This window comes from Macaca thibetana, chromosome 8 (genome assembly GCF_024542745.1).
Source record: "Macaca thibetana thibetana isolate TM-01 chromosome 8, ASM2454274v1, whole genome shotgun sequence".
Lineage (NCBI taxonomy): Eukaryota > Metazoa > Chordata > Mammalia > Primates > Cercopithecidae > Macaca > Macaca thibetana.
Genome location: NC_065585.1, coordinates 12346456 through 12364820, shown reverse-complemented (window position 1 = coordinate 12364820; position 18365 = coordinate 12346456). Strand labels below are relative to the sequence as shown.

The following is an 18365-nucleotide window of genomic DNA, read 5'->3' as shown; positions in this document are numbered from 1 at the left end:
GAACAATGCTAAATATAAGAAAGCTTCCCTGTACCCCTCCACAAATGTGAAAAGCATGATTAGAAATAGGGATAGAGAAGACTTATTTATTTGAACACACACCTGGTTTCAGGTAGTTCTTGCTCTAGTGTTCTTTTTTTATGTTAATTCATTGTTTATAGAACTTTTTCTGATTTATAAGCTTTTTCTGCTTATCCTAGTTTTTTTGAAAAACAAAAGTGTTAGAAAAAATAAATTAAACTGGAAGTCATAAAATATGGGTTTTAAGTGCTATTTTGCCATGAACTAGTGATTTTGGAGAGGTATTTCTCTGCTTTAATGACCTTAAAATGAAAGTCTTACATTTTAGATGATCTTTCAGGTGCCATTGAATTCCAAACTCAATTTCTTTTTATTGATTTTCACCTATTCAGGAATGACAGGTTTTATTTATTTATTTTTTTTTAAATCACACTTTTAGATGGGTAAATAACACAAACTTGAAGCGGAGGTAAGACAGTCAAAAAGTCATAGTTCAAAAAAAGCCAGCAGTTTTGAACTACCTATGGAGAGGAGAAAATGAGAAAAATGTAGAAAACTGAACATAATTTGGAAAAAAAATGGAGAGGTTTGAGCTATTTGGGGTATAACTATATTGGACATGAAACCTTTTGGCTCCCAATATAACGATCTCTCCACTACAGCCCATTGTCTCACATAGATTTCCTAAAGCTTTGAGCCCCAGTTAACTAAATGGGCTCAGTGTTCATGGACCACCGTAGTTTCTGACTGATTGTAGTAGTGAGTGTATGTCTGGCATCTAGAAGGGCCCTGAAAGTCCGGCAAGCCTATGCCACTCCTTTTCATTGGAATTAGAGGGCTTGAGCAAGGTAGGTAAATTTCAAGTTTATCTGTCCTAGAGAGCTTTCCTCCTAAGTTTACTTTAGAATCAAACCTCCAACCTGATGATTTCTTAGCCTCCTTCATACATTTATAATGAGGGTAAAGTCCAGGAATCGCAGGCTTACTGTGCTGTGCTTTTTGTGTGTGTGATCATATAGTGGTAAGGGTTGGAACAAGAGAAAAGACCGTTTTATTTGCTTTTCTGACATTTGGTTGAAGTCCAGCCATCACATATGACACACATCCAGCTCCCTATTTGTTACATCATTCCTGCCGAATGTATGTGTTACGAGATTTCACCCTGTCACATCACATTAGATAATGGTTTAGTTTTTAGTTGGGGGTTGATTAAAGCCACTAGCTGGGAAACAGTTTATCTTTTGTGGTAGTTAACTCTACTAAAAAGAATGTTTTGCAATTCTAGTTTTGCTGAGTAGACAGAAATGGCATCTGCAGATGCTTATGTTTTTAATTTTGGTTTTAAGTGATTTAAGCTGAGGGAGAAAATACTAGTTTTAATTTTAAGTTTTGAATATCAGTAGTACAATTTTTAAAAGAAATTAACGGAATATTGAAAAGGCAGCTTAGTTCTGCTGTTCCTCATTAAGGTCCCAGTTTTTTAGTATTTTTACTGTAACTGTGTATTTTAAAGAAGTGTTGACCACTCCCTATCATTTCTTGCTGCAGATCATTAGTCAGCACATAAGAATATACTTCTTATTAAATTAGAAATTGGTATGCAAGTATTATGTTATTTCAGTAGTTATAATTACCTCAACTTTGGGAGGATTGTTGCAGTAAAGTTGAAGGAAGAATATAGATATTTACTTAATATTCAGAGTATCTTGAAAGTCTGTTTTCTTATTGTCAAAAAAGTTACCATCAATTAGAAATAAACGTATTTCTGGTACATCATGATTAGCGAGGGTACTGAAGTATAAACTACTTATATGAAATGGTATATCTACAAGGCCTTAACATAGTAACTTACTCATAAAAGGTACCCAGCAAAGTTTATTGAATTTTGTTGGGTTTAAAAAGGATGAATGAACACAAAAGTTTTGGGATATCTTGAAATAACCTAGTTATCATTGCAGAAAATTATGGCAAATGCATTGTGACTTTTGGATTGAAAACTAAACATAAGATTTTATTTGTTAACCTAGATTAGCAAATTTAATTTATTTTTAAAGTCACTTTTTGTTTTCCTTTGTTCTGTAACGTATCATATCCTAGATTTCCTCTTAATTTTAAAATTTATGAGTTTCAAACGTGATGAAAGTTAAGCTACTTTGTTTACTCCAATTATTTAATTTTAATAATGTGATGTTTCATACTTAGTCATAGTTGAGATGTAGTACCCTTTTGTTTTGAGAAATTTTAATAAAACAGAAGAGCCTTTTATCTTTGCTTAGTAATTTTATGCATGGAGGATATTTATTTTGTACAATTATTTTCCATACTCTTTGGTCTAACAAAACCAACTTTAGGCATGTTGTTTGTATATGAGAGATTAAAATTAAAATTTTAAGAAAAAATAAATAGATAAAATAATTTGATTTTTATATTGTTTTATCTGTTTTTAATTGGTAAGCATCCCCTATACTGAAGCACTGCCATAAATGTAATAAGAAGTGAAAATCATCAGTTGCAAGATGCAGAATCTGTAATGATTGAATGCATAGTCTTCATGGACAGGAATACCTCAGTTCAAGGATCCACCATTCATTACCTGTTTTAACATGAGCAAGTTACTGAATCTTTCAGAGCCTCCATGACCTCCCTTTAAAAACTGGTAACAGTATTAGTACTTCATTTAAAGGGTTCTTTGAGGATTTAAGCAAAATAATGCATGTTATAGGCCACATGGTAGGCACTTAAACATTAATTTTAATCATAACAGTAACATGAACATTCATTATTTTAAGAAGGTGTAGTCAAATGCAGGAGGAATCAATGTAAATTCATCAGACTTTAATCAGTAGGCATATAAACAAATATAACTGTCTGTAGTAAAGTTTTTTTAAAGTGCTAAATGTTAAGAAATATAACTGGCTGATTGCAACCTGCTCGATTTTGAGTTTCGCTAGCACAATTAAGTAACAATAGTTGTAACTTGAAAAAACTGTATGAAGTGCATAAACTTTGAGTCCAATACTCATGACAGAAAGATCATGTTTTAGTGGAGTAGGAAAGAAATTCTCTGTGGTTTAATGGATGCTTGTGGTGGGAGAAGGTAGTGAGTACAAAGGCTATGGTACAGGTGTTTTGATTTGGTTAGAACTGACAATGTGAGTGAATATAGGCATGGCAGGATTCAGGTGCTGGGTGGGGGTTGGGAGGAGAGTGGAACAGGAACTTAAATACAGTGACCTGAAGTGAAACATTAATTTGCAAAGTACTGTCACAAGGTTCTAAAAGAGAAGACATAGCTAATTCTGTTCTTCTCTTTGTTGTAAAAGTTGTGGACAAGTAGGAAGCAGGGTGAACTATCAGCTCATGCCATATGTGTATTATGGGGATCAATAGGTATGAAAAGACCTGAGAAATAATATGATGAGGTTCTTACACTTCAGTGTTGGAGAAGATATGGTTTTGACCTATAAGCTATCATCTGAATGATTTGAAATTTTAGACTATTTTGTATTAACATTGCATTGTGGAATACTGAGTTTGAATTAATCAAGAGAGTTTTGTTTTCAGTTTATTGTTTTTAAAGTATGAAGCAAATGAACATGCAGTATCTGAAAGTGCTGAATTTAAAATACTGTAATTGTAGTAGATGATATCATTGCTGCAGTTATAATCAATGGGTGAATGAGAAAACATTTTTGAAAATTATAAAGCTTAATGTAAATTTAAAGTGCTTCCAGGAAACTAAAAATTTTAAAGGGTAACTAGGATACAAGAATATTTTGTTTGCTTTGGGTTGCATTCTGTGTTAATTTTTGTTATTTGGCAAATAATCCTCTTACTAATAATTAGATGTAAGACAGCTCTTACCCTTCTATTTTCTAGTTCTTCTAATCTTTTAGTCATTTTTTATGACTACCATAGTTATAGATGAAGTTCTTATTCACAAAACTATTTTGAATTATTAATCCTAGATCCCTAGGATTCTGCTAATATTTTAGTTATGTTTAAGTCATATTTTAGGTGTATTTCATACATGCTATCCTTTAAAACATAAAGAAGTACTTTGTCCAAGAGAGCATCCTTGTTCAGATACTCTTTCTGTATGCTGGCATGTCTTTATTATATTGCTATCATTATGTTGAATTATGTTAACGTACTTGATTCTTTTTCTTTGTTGAATAAATGAAATGAATGAGGAACTGTCAATTTCTAAATTTACATGAATTAGACATCCTATTGGCTTATCCCTATAAACAAGAAAATGACTACTTAAAATGCATAATTGGAATAACTTATTGAGGCAGTTTATAAAAAGATGTTGCCATTTTGATTGGTATGGTGCTTATTCAAATGATTAGTTAAATCCTAAATCTTTTCGTGAATTCTCATGGTCTATAGGGCATTTGTCAACATATTCTGGCCCTGCTTGGTGGATTGCAACCTGTCGTTGAGGTAGTTATCAGCTCTATTTTGACTTAAGTTCAGGAGATTCTAGGTTGTATCAGTTAATTTCCCTTGTCATTTTCTCATGGTTGACTTTTTTTTTTAAATCAATACAGATAAAAATCTGGATATATATTTCAAATTAGAATATAAATCAGAATGAATTCCTTAAATGCAAATGATGTTTAGTTGTATTAATGTTCCTACGTTGAATGCAAAGAATTTTTTAAAATTAATCCATCAGATTATATTTCTGGCATAGCTGCATGCCCACTATTGCTTCCCTCTTTTATCCTAGGATAATGAAGCTCTGACAGTTTGAGTTAATAAATGATCTTGCCTTTCAAAAGTTTCTGGTTTTGTGAATGTGGACCACTTTGAAAATCTAATTAACTTGGAAATTCTCACCTCAAAAGAATACCCATACACATCTACACCAAGCACATAACATTTTGCAGGCAGCCTCAGGGAATTTAGTCTCCTGATCTAGTGGGTGAGTCCAGACCTACCCCTGTAAAACAGTTAACAATGTGAGCCAGAATAAGAATTCACTGGTAATAATTCCCATTTTAGGTTTCTGTAAAATATGCGAAAATAAATTTTAAGCAAAACATATTTATGTTTTGATAACACTTAAGAGTTGATACAACAGGGAACTGATACTGTATGTTTACAGTATAGCTAACCTGTTTGGTCAGTTTCTGTTCTTACGAGATTATGGTGTCAGTCCAGAATCTGTAGATACTGCCACTCTCTGAAGAGTCTTGTACAAGTGGGAGTCATAGTGTTAAAATGACAACATATCAGATAATGCAATAAAATGCTATAGGAGTTTAGAGAAGGTGAAAAACATTTTATTCTTGGTGATGGCTTTGCTCTACTCTAGTTATGGCTACAGTTTGACTTGGCCATTAGAGGACAGTAATTCAAAAGGGTCCCACACTAATTCAGAAAGGGTCTCAAGAAATCAGTTGAGATTAGTAGAATTGAGTATGTGAAAATTCTGTTAAATTCTGCAAGAATCATTTTAGAGTCTTCTCTATTTTGGAATGCTCTTCATTTCCATTAAGCCAAATAAACAATAAAGAGTCCATTTTAGAGTGAATTATTTTTCTTGTTAAGTTTTCTGAGGGTAAACTCTTTCCTGGGATTCAAGTATACAAGACATGTGAGAGAGCAAGGTAGACTCAGCAGTGGAGGTGATTATTTTCTGCATAAGTAGATAACATTTAAACAATGCATGAATTTTAAGTGGAATTAGGCAAGGTACATAGCAGAAATTGTATGGTACATTGCAGTGATATACAAAGGTTAAGAGAGCTCTATGTAGAATTTTGGCACTGAGAAATCTTACTTTTAGTGAAGTTGCCTTCTCTCTGTCTCTTTCGGTTGAACCCTTGAGAGATGCCAGCTATGGTGGTTTTCTTTTCTCTTTATCTCTAATCATTGTTACCGATGTCTTATCTGTGACTCTTTAAACTCTGAAACTTCAGTCTTCCACTTCTTGAATCTTTTTCCAAATTACTCATAAATGTCTGGGATCGGGCCTAATCACTATTCTTTAATTTAACAGCTTTCTATGATTCAACCTTTAAAAAAATGACAAAACAAAAACATTAACACTACATCTTCCAAATTCAATCAGAAAAATCTTATGTTTAATTCACAGTCAATTAGAATAAAACATAAATAGTACATCAAAATAATATTGTTGTAGTTCAGTATACAGAGGCATTTGTAAATACATTTGTGTTCAACAGGGTTTTTCCTTCACTGTATGTATCAAAACATTATTACCATGAGCCATCTGCTAGAAATAACTTCACTGTGCAAAGCTATATGTTAAATTACTATTTAATGCATTTTACATGTATTGCAAAGATCTTGATGTTATGATTTTTTTCCTCTGAGATGTAACTGGCAACCAAATTAAGTACAAACTTTAAGGCACTCCCTGTTATCTGTAGAGTAAACGGTTGTTTCATTAGTTTGCTATTTTGTAGCCCTTCAAGTTTCAACCCCGCTAAGAAGTCCCATCTGATGTCTTACTATTCTCCTTTACCTGCTTTACTACTTACCATGTAGTCTAGCCAAAAGGACTATTACTCTTTCCTTTAAGTGCTCCTCCAGTCTCTGAACGTGAGGTCTTTGAGGACAAATAACCATATCCTACTTCTCTTGAAATCCATGGCTGCTTGCCCAGCTCAGAGTTGTGTGATGGTTTTAAGTTAGTGAACACTGAGTAAATGAATTATGCTCTGTGTATACACTTTGTTTGTGCTCATTAGGCCTATATTCTAGATGTCTCCTAGCAAGTCTAACATAAACAACGTCTCCCAAGAACCTTCAGTAAATTACAGATTTTCTATGGACTATTAAAGCATCTTGTATACAGTTTTTGTATACACTTACCAGTTTTGCTATGTGTGATATAATCACTTAGATGGGCCTTATCGCATTTCTCCTTGGCATAGAGTACAGACTTTTGTTCCACTTAGTCTTGGTTTTTAATACTGGCTACACCATGTGTATTCTTGGACAGGTCTTCATCTGTTAAACGTACACTATGTTTTCTATACCTTTGATGATTACCAAGATCAAATGAGAAAACATATAGAAAGAACAGTTGGTACTCAATAAGTAAAAAACACAGAGCCTGACATACATGTGACAGTAAATATTCTGATTCTTCTCTCTTTCTTTCTCCTAATCTGACCCTAAGCTAAACCCTTCAGTGATAGGAGTTATTTCCTTTTTTTTTGAGACGGAGTTTCACTATCATTGCCCAGTGCAATGGCACGATCTTGGCTCACTGCATCCTCTGCCTCCTGAGTTCAAGTGATTCTCCTGCCTCAGCCTCCCGAGTAGCTGGGATTACAGGCTTGCGCCACCATGCCTGGATAATTTTGTATTTTTAATAGAAACTGGGTTTCTCCATGCTGGTCATGCTGGTCTCGAACTCCTGACCTCAGGTGATCCATCTGCCTCAGCCTCCCAAAGTGCTGGATTACAGGCGTGAGCCACCGTGCCTGGCTGAGTTGTTTCCTTTTTATGTACTAACAGTGCCTAGCAAGTGCCTTAGTCTTATTGGATGTTCAAATAAATGTTTAATGAATGAACAGAAATTTGGACATTTTTGATAATGGCAATATTTCTAACACCTTTTAAGATTCAAAATTTGATTAGTGAACATGATAAAAATTAAAATAGAGAAGAATCTGGGGTATTTGTGTTACTTATTTAATTCTTGGCCTTCATCCCAAGTGTACGTATTGGTTTCTAGATACTTATGTAGAGAGTACAGCATGCTATGACTTATCCTAAAGAGGATCCCCAAAACATAATTTTCATTTTGGTTGTTGCATCAGGCATCTCAGCCAGAATAATTTAAAATATTTTAGAAAAACCATAAGTCACTTTAAAATGCAATCCAGATTTAAATTATTTGAACTCACTTAGATGCTGATTCTTTACTGAATTAAGTCATGTTGTGAAAATAAAGATGTGTTACTGTGGGCTATTCTCACTTTGAGAAGTGTTTCAAATATATAGAGTTGAATACATTTAGAATATGAAGGAACCTAAAGAATAAACTTATTTTCTTATTCAAAATGTAAATGATAAGACAAATTAAGCACATGAAATTAGAGGTGTTTATGTTTTGAGAGAAACTTAATAATTTTTATAATTGATAGAATATCTTTTTATAGTACTTTAGTGGCTAGTGAAGGTTGAAAAATAAAAAACAACCTTGTTCTAGGTTTTTCTTAATGCTATTGACAATTTTTATGTTTTAAAAACCAGGGCAACAAAAACAAAACCAGAGCAACACTGCAAAAGACAAGTATTACAGCATTGATTCTAAGTGGGTGGGGTAGGCACGTCCACCTCAGGAAGTATGCTAATCTGCTAAGTTTTCTTGTTTTTATGCCTTTCTTTTTACTCCCCGCAAAAGACTAACATCTAACAAGGCTATAATTTGGTCAACTGCCTTCTTTGTTCTGAAGAAATGAGCAAATTGCCTTTCTTTAAAGCTGCTTCTTACTCCTGCAAACATTCCCTGAATAGCAGTTTTGTGTCCTGTCATGGTGCTAGGTGCTGGGGACTACAAAAGTAAACATGACTGTTTGTCTCCAGAAACTCACCGGCCAGAGTAACGTTTTTAACCTCATCTTTCTTAGCTATTTGCTATCTCAAGAAATGTTAATACATTTTCATGATAAAAGGGGTTACATATTTTCTTGAATCTAGTAACAGTCAGAGCAGCAGGAGCCCCAGGAGTTAGAGAAGTCTTCACACAAGCAGTGGTTTAGGGCTCTGCAGAAAGAATAGAATGGAGAATAGCACAAATGTGTGAATGCTTGACACTGAGAGAATGTGTAAATACTTGACACAGAGCCATGTATGTTTGAGGAAAATCCAAGAACTCAATATCATTAGATCAAAGTGGGGTTGAATGTCAAATATGGAAGAAGCTCTACCAGAGAATGATCCTTGAAATGTCTAAAAAACTCTGAATAGCAAGATTGAGCTATAAATTAGGTAGTAATCAGTTCCTACATTTCAAAGTTATATAAAGTCCATTGTACTTTATATTTAAAGCTAGTTTTCCACAGGGAAAACAAAGATTCTGAATTTAGCAAAAACTAGCAAGAATATGGGATAAACTATATGGTTGAATCATCCACTGTGTGCTGCTATTGAGTTCTGAATGTTATTTAATCATGCTTTAAAAAAAACTGAGTCATCTGTTAACATTTTAATACAGTACATTAAGAATGACGAAGCAACTTTCCTTGTAAAAAGTTTTAACGAATTCCTATTTTGGAATTACAGAATTATCACACATCAAGACAGAACAATGAAATATTTTATGTTTTTAAATTTAAGGTTTTACTGAGCCTTACCATCATTGTTGCTCTTTATAAAATATTGATAAATACAGAAAAATAAGAAAGTGAGCTTATGCCATATAAAGACAGTGTACATGCTGATGTATTTTTTGCTAGACAAAATTTACATATTTATATTTATGCTAAGTAGAGTGCTTATTTTTTACATTTTCCCCACATTGTAAATTCTTTGTAAACACCACATTCAGTGACTACATAATATTTCATTCAGTGTATATATCATTGTTTGCATAGCTCTAGACAATCTTCAGTTTTTCCAATCATATATTTAGATGGTTTCCACTTTATTTGTTATTACAAATAATGTTTTCTGTATATAATTCCAGAATTGGAATTGTTGGGTCAGAAAGTAGGAATATGTTTAAGGTTCTTGATGTATGTTACCACATTACTTCACAAAACAGTGCAGTCATTTATATTTCTACTGGGAGTGTATCAAGGAATTTATTCAGATCTTGAGGACAATCATTTATAAAGACAAGCAGACTTTTTTGATTAGTTTTAAAATATGGACGTATTTATTGTTTTGTTCGTGGTTTTAATGGTAAGCAACGTTCAGCTAAGTCTTCTATGTATAATACTTTGTACAAATATAAGGATTTTCTCTTGATATGAAGCATTTTGATTTTTGAGGTATCCATCACGAATTGAAAAAATTGACTATGAGGAGGGCAAGATGTTGGTCCATTTTGAGCGCTGGAGTCATCGTTACGATGAGTGGATTTACTGGGACAGCAATAGATTGCGACCCCTTGAGAGACCGGCACTAAGAAAAGAAGGGCTAAAAGATGAGGAAGATTTCTTTGTAAGTAGCAGATTTTTTCTGTTTGCTGGTTTTGCCAGCTATGTAATGACATATTTTAAAAGGATTCTGTTAAATTATACAAAAGCCTGTTTTTGTTAAGGAAATGCTTATTTAATATACATGGAATTGATCTTAAAAGTTGTTTAAAATAGGATTTTAAAGCTGGAGAAGAAGTTCTGGCTCGTTGGACAGACTGTCGCTATTACCCTGCCAAGATTGAAGCAATTAACAAAGAAGGTATGTGTTTGAAATGATCTGAGACTTAAAATTAGATTAATAGTAAAATTTCACTATATTTTAAATTTTAATTAGTGTGTGTTATATCATCATGTATAACTTTTATATTTTCTGTAAGTATTCTTTTTTGGGAGCATTTAATTTGTTATATGTGTCTAGAATAAAATGCTACATGGTGTGCTACCTAAGTAGTGTTTAAATTAGTAGACAAAAATAGTTGGTTAAAATTTTTCAACTTTCAATTCACAGGCTTATATCATATGCATCTTATTTCTACTTCTCTGTTTCTAGTTTGTGACCAAGTTCTATTTATGAGCATCTACCCAAGAGTGTGAGGAAAGGTTAAAGATTTAGGGGAATTCAAATCAGTTCAATTCACAAGTGAAATACATAGGATATTTTCTGAGGGAAGAGTATGGAATTTTTACCAATTTGAGGATTTCCTTTATTGTGTCTCTCCTTGCTGTCCTATCGTTAATTTCTACAGATAATTGAGTTAATTTTCTAGTAGTTTTTTGTGGATATTTGTTAGAATATTAGATACTGAGCCAAAGTTACTTAAGTAATCAAAAATGTTGAAAGTAACCCAGAAATTAGGTTTATTAGTGTTGCAGAAGACTGGGAAATCGTTGGACAGATCATTAATTTAAAACAGAATTCATATGCTGACTTATTTGGAAAGTTGTAAGAATTAATAATTAAATTATTATTGAAAACATACCTGAATATTTTGTTTTTTAAATTTCTCCTTTAAAAAAGTTATGGAATACTTGCACATGTTTGTTTAATTCAGTAATACATTAATTTTCTACTAAAGTTATTTCTTAAACTTGACCACTTACACTAGTCCTCCCTATCCACAGGGGTTACATTCCAAGACCCCCAGTGACTACTTGAAACTTCGGAAACTACTGAACCCTATATATACTATGTTTTTTCCTATACTTTACATGTATATGAATGATCAAGTTTAATTTATAAATTAGGCACAGTAAGAAGTTAACAATAATAATAGAATAATCAAACAATATATTGTAATAAAAGTTATATGAATGTGGTCTCTCTCTTTCTTCCTTCCTCTCTCTCTCACTCTCCCTTGTCTCTCTCTCATGAAATACCTTATTGTGCTATACTCACTCCTTTTCAGACCGCGGTTGACTGCAACTGTGGAAAGCGAAATCGTGGATAAGGGGGATTTCTGTATTCATTGTTATTACTAAAGAAACAAACATTGAGTGACAGCTTCTTGGCAAGAAGGGCATTTAATCTAAGTAAGGGGACATTTCCTTTAAACTGAGTCTTGAAAGACAACTAAGTTAGCTAAAGAAGTGATCAAAAGGCTTTTCTGGTGGAATAAATATGTGGAAAATAACAGAAGTGGGAGAGGCATGCCATGTCATTTTAAGGAACTGCAGGTTGCTTAGAATGAAAGATTCGTTTAAAGATGATAGAATAGCTGGAGTACAGGTTGGAGGGAAAGGCAAAGATTGGTATATGAAGTGTCATGTAACCTTGCTAAAGAATTAGAATTTTATTTGGAGGTGATGGGAGCCATGGAAGAGTTTTTTAAGCTGAGGATTTAATCTAACAACAAACTTGAGAGAAAATAGGAGGTAAGAGAAGACAGAAGAGAAAACAGAGATATATTAAGGAATGTTAGGTGTGGAAAAATAAAAATCATAGTAGTCTAGCTAGAAATCATGATATAACTTTATAAAGACCTTAATCCAATATATTGTTTAATGAATTGAAATCATGAATATGGCTATGATTTTCTTACCACTGGTTACCGCTACAGAAAGAGTTGAGAGACATCTCAGTTGTCAGGTGTGCAGGCTGTTTCTTCTTTTCTAGTGGGGCCTGTATTTCCCTGTGCACTTACACTTCTGTGGAGCTGTGTTATGGAGCTTACATTCCCAAGTCTTATTCACGTTGGCTCTTGAGTGTCTAGTCCAGAGCCTAGCACATAGTAGACAGTCAGTAACAATTTGTGGAAGTAAAGGAAGAAGTCAGATCTCTTCTGTTGGGTAATAGGATGTACCCAAAACGAAGTAAAATTACATGGTCATTGCCCTCTACATTAATTCATAACAGTTTCTTTTAAGAGCTTTGGGACCTTCGTTCCATGCATCAAGTTCCCTGTGTGTGTGCAGATGCAAGTACACACATATCACACACACTCAGAACAAAACCACCCTCATTCTTTATTCTATCCCTTTCATCTACAGGCATTTAATATAGAAAATGCAGCTTACCTTAGTGGAAGAGTGATGATACTGATTGTGATCCCAGCGATTTCAAGAGTAGTTTCAGTGATCACATACTGAAATATTGGCAGATACTATTTGTTTTCTGAAAGCTATTAATACTGTGATATCTGTATGTCCCAAGTGGTGGATAGTCCTGCCCCCTCCCCACCTTGACAAAAATCAGAAGAGCAAAAGAAGCCGTCCATTCAATGTAACAGCAAACCAAAATGAACAATTGTGAACATTTAGGCATTTGTAATATAGCATATAGAAGCGAAGAAAAGGGGCCAGTCAGGGTGTACTGGAGTATTGGGGAAGTTTTCATCTTGGGAATGGTACTTGAAGAGTGGAGTGGGGTTTAGATATACATAAGGAAAGGAGAAAGGCATCACAACAGAGGAAACAGCATGAGCAAAGGCAGAGAGGTATTGATGCCCAGACAGCCTGGTGTACAAGCTGTTTTTCTGGAATGCTGTGTTGAAGAAGGAAGACAGAAAGTTGCAGGAAAGATGGGAGTGCAAGGTGTACGCAGAGTTTGGCATTCTCAAAATATTTCTAGTGTCTTTACATACATCCTTAATATTCACCTGATCAATTGTTTGTATAACTTGAATTTAGATCTTTATATCTGTGAAATTCAACATTATGCTAATTATAGAAAGATATAAAATCATGGTGTTATTCAAAGTACGCCCCACAAAAATCTTTGCACATATATATTATTGGCTTTGGTGCCAACCCCAAGGACATTAGTAATGATCGCCATATTTCTTGTTTATAATTTATAATTCTTTTATAAAGACCAAGTATCTGTTTACTTAAAGTGAGATTCTGCCTTAATTGGGGAAATGGTAGAAGAACATTTATCTAGGAAATGACAGAAAAACATTTGAATTTCCTTAAGTAGGCATTATACATAATTTATGTATCTTCTAATAGGACTGGTTTATATTGACTTGAAAGCATGGGGTCTGTAACAGAAAGTGAATATGCTTCATAATAGACAAACAATCTTGAGGCCTTCAAGTAGGATGAGTTTGTAGGAAAGACATGGATGACTAGACGAGATTGGAAATATTAATTATGGCCATGCTACCTGCCACTTAGGTGAATGCCATTGGGTATAGCATTTAGCCTTCCTCTAGAGTTCAGTGTTCTGAGCTACTTTGTGAAGACTTTTATCTAGTTGATTTGTAAAATATTTTCTAGCTTTAAAATCTAGAACTATAATTCTTATTTTCCAGTTTGTTGTTATTGCCCAAGGAATAATCCTTTCCAGGGTAAATGATCTTTTTTGCATATCAGCTCCTTCTCTGTATTACTTCTTTTGAAAGAAACATTCAAAGAGCAAATGGTAATGCCTATGGAAATATATATTTTTGTAAGTAATGATTTTACTTTTGTCAGCTATGTTATGAGTCTAAACATTTAAATTATTGTAAAATTGTAAAATTTCTTAGTAAAAATCAGAATTACATGGAACTAACTTATCAAGACTTAATTTGTGTACTTGTTAGGGGAAACAGGAGTTCAGAGTTGTTTTTAGAGGGAGGGAGAAAGTAAACTTAAACTTGATGGAGTCCTTAACAGGAGTATTTGTAGTTTTTGCATTCCTAAGCATTTATCTATGGAGGTCACTACTTGTTAGATTTCAAGTGTTGCTGTAAACTTGAATTATATTTTCTAATGATTCTGACTTGCTCCTGTTTCAGGAACGTTTACAGTTCAGTTTTATGATGGAGTAATCCGTTGTTTAAAAAGAATGCACATTAAAGCCATGCCCGAGGATGCTAAGGGGCAGGTAAGAGTGTTCAGTATTCCTAGCTACCCAAAGGGACATCTTCTTGAACGGTGATTGTTCAAAATATATTTATATATATATTTTTTAAATGAACTAATTGTAGGGTTATGTGCTGATAGCCCCAAATAGCAGCAAGAAAAGGAAGCTTAGACTGTAAAATAAATTATACATTTGATTTTTGCTTCTTTGGTTTAGACCTGCTAAAGTTATAGGTCACTAGTTTCTGTTCCAGGTGAAATCCCAGCATCCACTAAGCTGGTGTTGTCCTATCGACCCAGCTGGATCGTGTAACCAGTCTATGGGAAGTGAGGTAAGTGCCTTTTTTTTTTGAATTTTGTTTTGTTTTTCCTGGTATATAATGTCATTTAGAAAGTTAAAATTTTTTAATACAAAATTTTACATTGAGTTCTTATCTTCTTCTTTCCTTCTACAAATCAGTCATTTATCTTCCTTTAAAAGGCGCTTACCTGACACTCTGTAGGCTGTTTCAGATAGGGCTCTCTGAGTCATATGATGGAAGCAGTGTATTGTATGCTTTGTCACTGCTCAAAGCAAGAATGGACGGTAAGCATTGGAAGGAGAATCTTGGGTGGAGGTAAAACCACAATTTCATTTGTTGGCTATGTTTTCTGAAATACTGGAAAGAAAGGTGCCATTAGAAATTTAAAATATTTTCTTTTATATTCTGCTGTTATTTGGGATTTTCAGCACCTGGACCTACAATTAATTTTAAGAAATTGAAAGTAGTCTGTAAAAATGTCTAATGTGGAAATATGCTACATATTTGTTCCATAACATGCGGTGTAAACTGTCATTCTGAAATGTATTGAAATTACCTGGTCAGCTTCAGTAAAGTATAAACATTTAGTGCTCTAGAAATGTATAACTACCACATTAAAAACATTCATGAAGAAATAAGTGTGATTGTTTTAAATTGCCTGGTTTTCAAAAATTTAGTTATGAAATGATTAGCAAGCAGATTTCCTCTAATCAACATGTAAATGCAATTTAAAATAAAAATGCTTTTGATCAGGCGGTGGCTTTGTGTCTTCCCACATGTGTGTATAAATAAAGTGTTCTTTTAAGCATTCAGTGGTGTGATTTCTTGGTTACTACATAGATTGATTAAAATGTTGGGAACATTGTTTAGTATATACCTGGTTAAACAAAAGTCTCAATTTTTTTTTTTTTTTGCTTTAAAACAATTATTTTGTTATTCTGGTTGATCAGATATGTTCATGAATTGACATTAATATTATTGCCTTAAAACTTTGTTTTGTCAAAGTGAGACACTGAGCCAATTTGGTTTGTGGTAAAATTACAGGTTGTAAAAATTAAATTTATTGGATGTTATGCATGTTTGTTTTTAATAAATAGTGATTCTTTAGTCACACTATGATGCATTGTAACATTAAGATCAGTGCCAAGATACAAAACAATTGAAATAATATTTGGGTAGTAGTATATTTCTTTTATATTAGTATATTTTTCATTTTTTCTTTAGAATTCTTAATTACAGCAATGTTAACAATATTTGTAGAATTGTGTTTCATAAATGACTCTCATTTTATGAGTTGCTTTTTCCCAACAAGCTTTTGACTTGCCTTCATCAAGGAAATATGCCAAATCAGGTGTTATTTGGGCAAAGCTAAGGGCGGCGGGGGGCGGCTATCTTGCGTAATATAGCCGCAAGATTTTGAGGACTTTGAGAATTTCTCTATAAAGATAATTTTTAAATTAAGCTAGCGAAGAATAGTGCATCAAATTAATGCACTGTGGAAATGTTCTTCCTGAACCTGTCTAAAATGTGACATTAATAACACTTTGGCATATTCAAACCTCCAGATTAATTAATATTCTTAAGCCTAAATAAGTCTTAATTCTGTTGTCTTTGACTTTGAACCAGTTGGTTAATACTGGATAAACTTCTGCTTGCATTAAGAGGTTAGCTTGAGCACCTTAAAGAGCTTTTAATATTATAGTGGGTGCAATGTGAGCTGTAGTCCTTCTAATACTTTCTTTGTAGACATTTTTCTCACTGGGAAAGAAGGTAGACATGTTAACAGCCCAAAATAAGATCCCCTCTTTTTCTCCCTACCTACATTTTTTTCTTCTTCCACATAATTTTGTGTGGCATGGTAATGTTGATACATAAATAGCTATGAAACTGACATATATTATAGGAGGGTGATTGATTCCTTCATCTTATGAGATACCTCCTTGTTCCTTCTGGTTTTCTACTCTAATAAGAGCAGTAGTAATTACAGGATGAGAGATTGAGCCATTACATATTTAATTTGGAAGCTTGTAACAGAAGTACTTGTCTTTTCTCTCATTTCTTCTTCCTGAGGGTGTGCTGATACAAAAGTTACATTGTAACTCACTAGTGTTAATGGTTGGCTCATAGGTCCTTTGCTATTAATATTTACAAAACATTTTTTGTGTACATTCTTTCACTGGATTCTCATAGAACCTTTGACATAGGTATGGCTAATATTTCTGTTTCGCATTTGAAGAATTCAGAACTTAGAGAATTGAGTGACTGACTGACTTAAAATTTTGCTTATTCTGTGCAAAGTGATTCCTTTAACCCAGAGTTTCTGATTTCAAAGACTGCCCTTTTTAGTGCAATATTCTATTATCTACAAAAAGCTTGAAAACATCATTATTAGTTATAGTTGATGGAAAGATCACACTTCAGTTATTTTTAACAATGAAGCTTTTCTATAGAAGGAATAGATTCAGTGTTTGATAGCAAAGTAGAATGACTATAGTTAATAAAAATGTACTATATTTGGGTGATGGACACCCTAAATACACTAAATTGATCACTACTAAGTATATGCATGTAACAAAATTTCACATGAATCCCATAAATTTATGTAAATAAACATAAAAGCAAACACAAAATAGAACTCAACGTAAAAATAAAAGAGCAAAACAATGAGAGAATTCTTTAATCACACAGCTACAGTGATTCCCATGCAAGTCGTATGATTAAAAAGCATTTAAAAAGCATTTAGATTTTAAAAGGTGCAGTATGAGTCTCTTTTTAATTTTTTTCTTTATTGGAGGTAGAAAACAACTTGGGATGGAAATTACTTCTGACATTTTCCGGCAACTCTGACAACTTAACATTTTCCCCACAATATGGAACCAGAATTAAATGCTCTACTCTTAATAGGTCTGCAAACATATGATCTCTGTGGCATATAACACTTTCCTTTTGGTTGTCTGATTATACTTATTCTTGTTTCTCTGTTTCTCATCCCACTTTGTTGATTGTTCTCTCTCAATCCTTTCTTTTTCATTGATGATGCTTTCTTTTCTTACTGCTTAAATGTTAGTCTCAAAGCTCAACTTAGCCATACTGCTTTTACCTACCCATGTTTTACCCATGTTTTACTGCTTTTACCTACCCATGTTGCTCCTTGAACCTTTCATCGCTCTTTCACTTTCCTGTACACTTTCACTCCTGGCCTTTGTTTAATGTTTTTCCTTTTGCTTGGAGTAACCTTTTCTCCTTTTCCACTACCGCTTTCCCTGGGAAATTCCTACTTACCTTTAGGGTTCAGCTCATCTATCATTTTCCCTGAAGCTTTGCATTAGTCTTTCTCTTCAGTCAAAATCAGTCTTTTCTTTTCTGTTCTATAGTATTTTGTTTATTTCTCTAGTACGTCTCTTGTCACGGCTTATAGCTAATTGCATTTACCCGTGAATTACTTATGAACAGGACCAGTCTTTTACCACTTGCGGTCTCCTGAATGTTTAGCCTAGTACCTGGCATATAGGACAGGGTGTTCAGTAGAAAATTGATGATTGAATGTGTTAAGTGCAATCACATGTTTTCAGTTAATTTCAGTCATGAGAGAAAGAGTTAGAATACAGATTTTTTTTTA

General features: G+C 33.5%; 1 protein-coding gene across 15 annotated transcripts in view; it reads left to right on the top strand.

Annotated features, from left to right (window-relative positions):
* PHF20L1 (PHD finger protein 20 like 1) overlaps window positions 1-18365 on the top strand; it is a 72622-nt gene that overhangs the window by 8677 nt on the left and 45580 nt on the right. For 7 of the 15 annotated variants that reach the window (XM_050801591.1, XM_050801589.1, XM_050801587.1 and 4 more), the window contains exons 3-5: window positions 10008-10179; window positions 10332-10416; window positions 14378-14466. In XM_050801591.1, coding sequence (XP_050657548.1) covers window positions 10008-10179; window positions 10332-10416; window positions 14378-14466 — 346 coding nt within the window. Of the gene's footprint in view, window positions 1-10007; window positions 10180-10331; window positions 10417-14377; window positions 14467-14686; window positions 14777-18365 lie in introns of all 15 variants that reach the window. The other 8 variants (XR_007728275.1, XM_050801580.1, XM_050801582.1 and 5 more) reach the window with 2 other exon arrangements.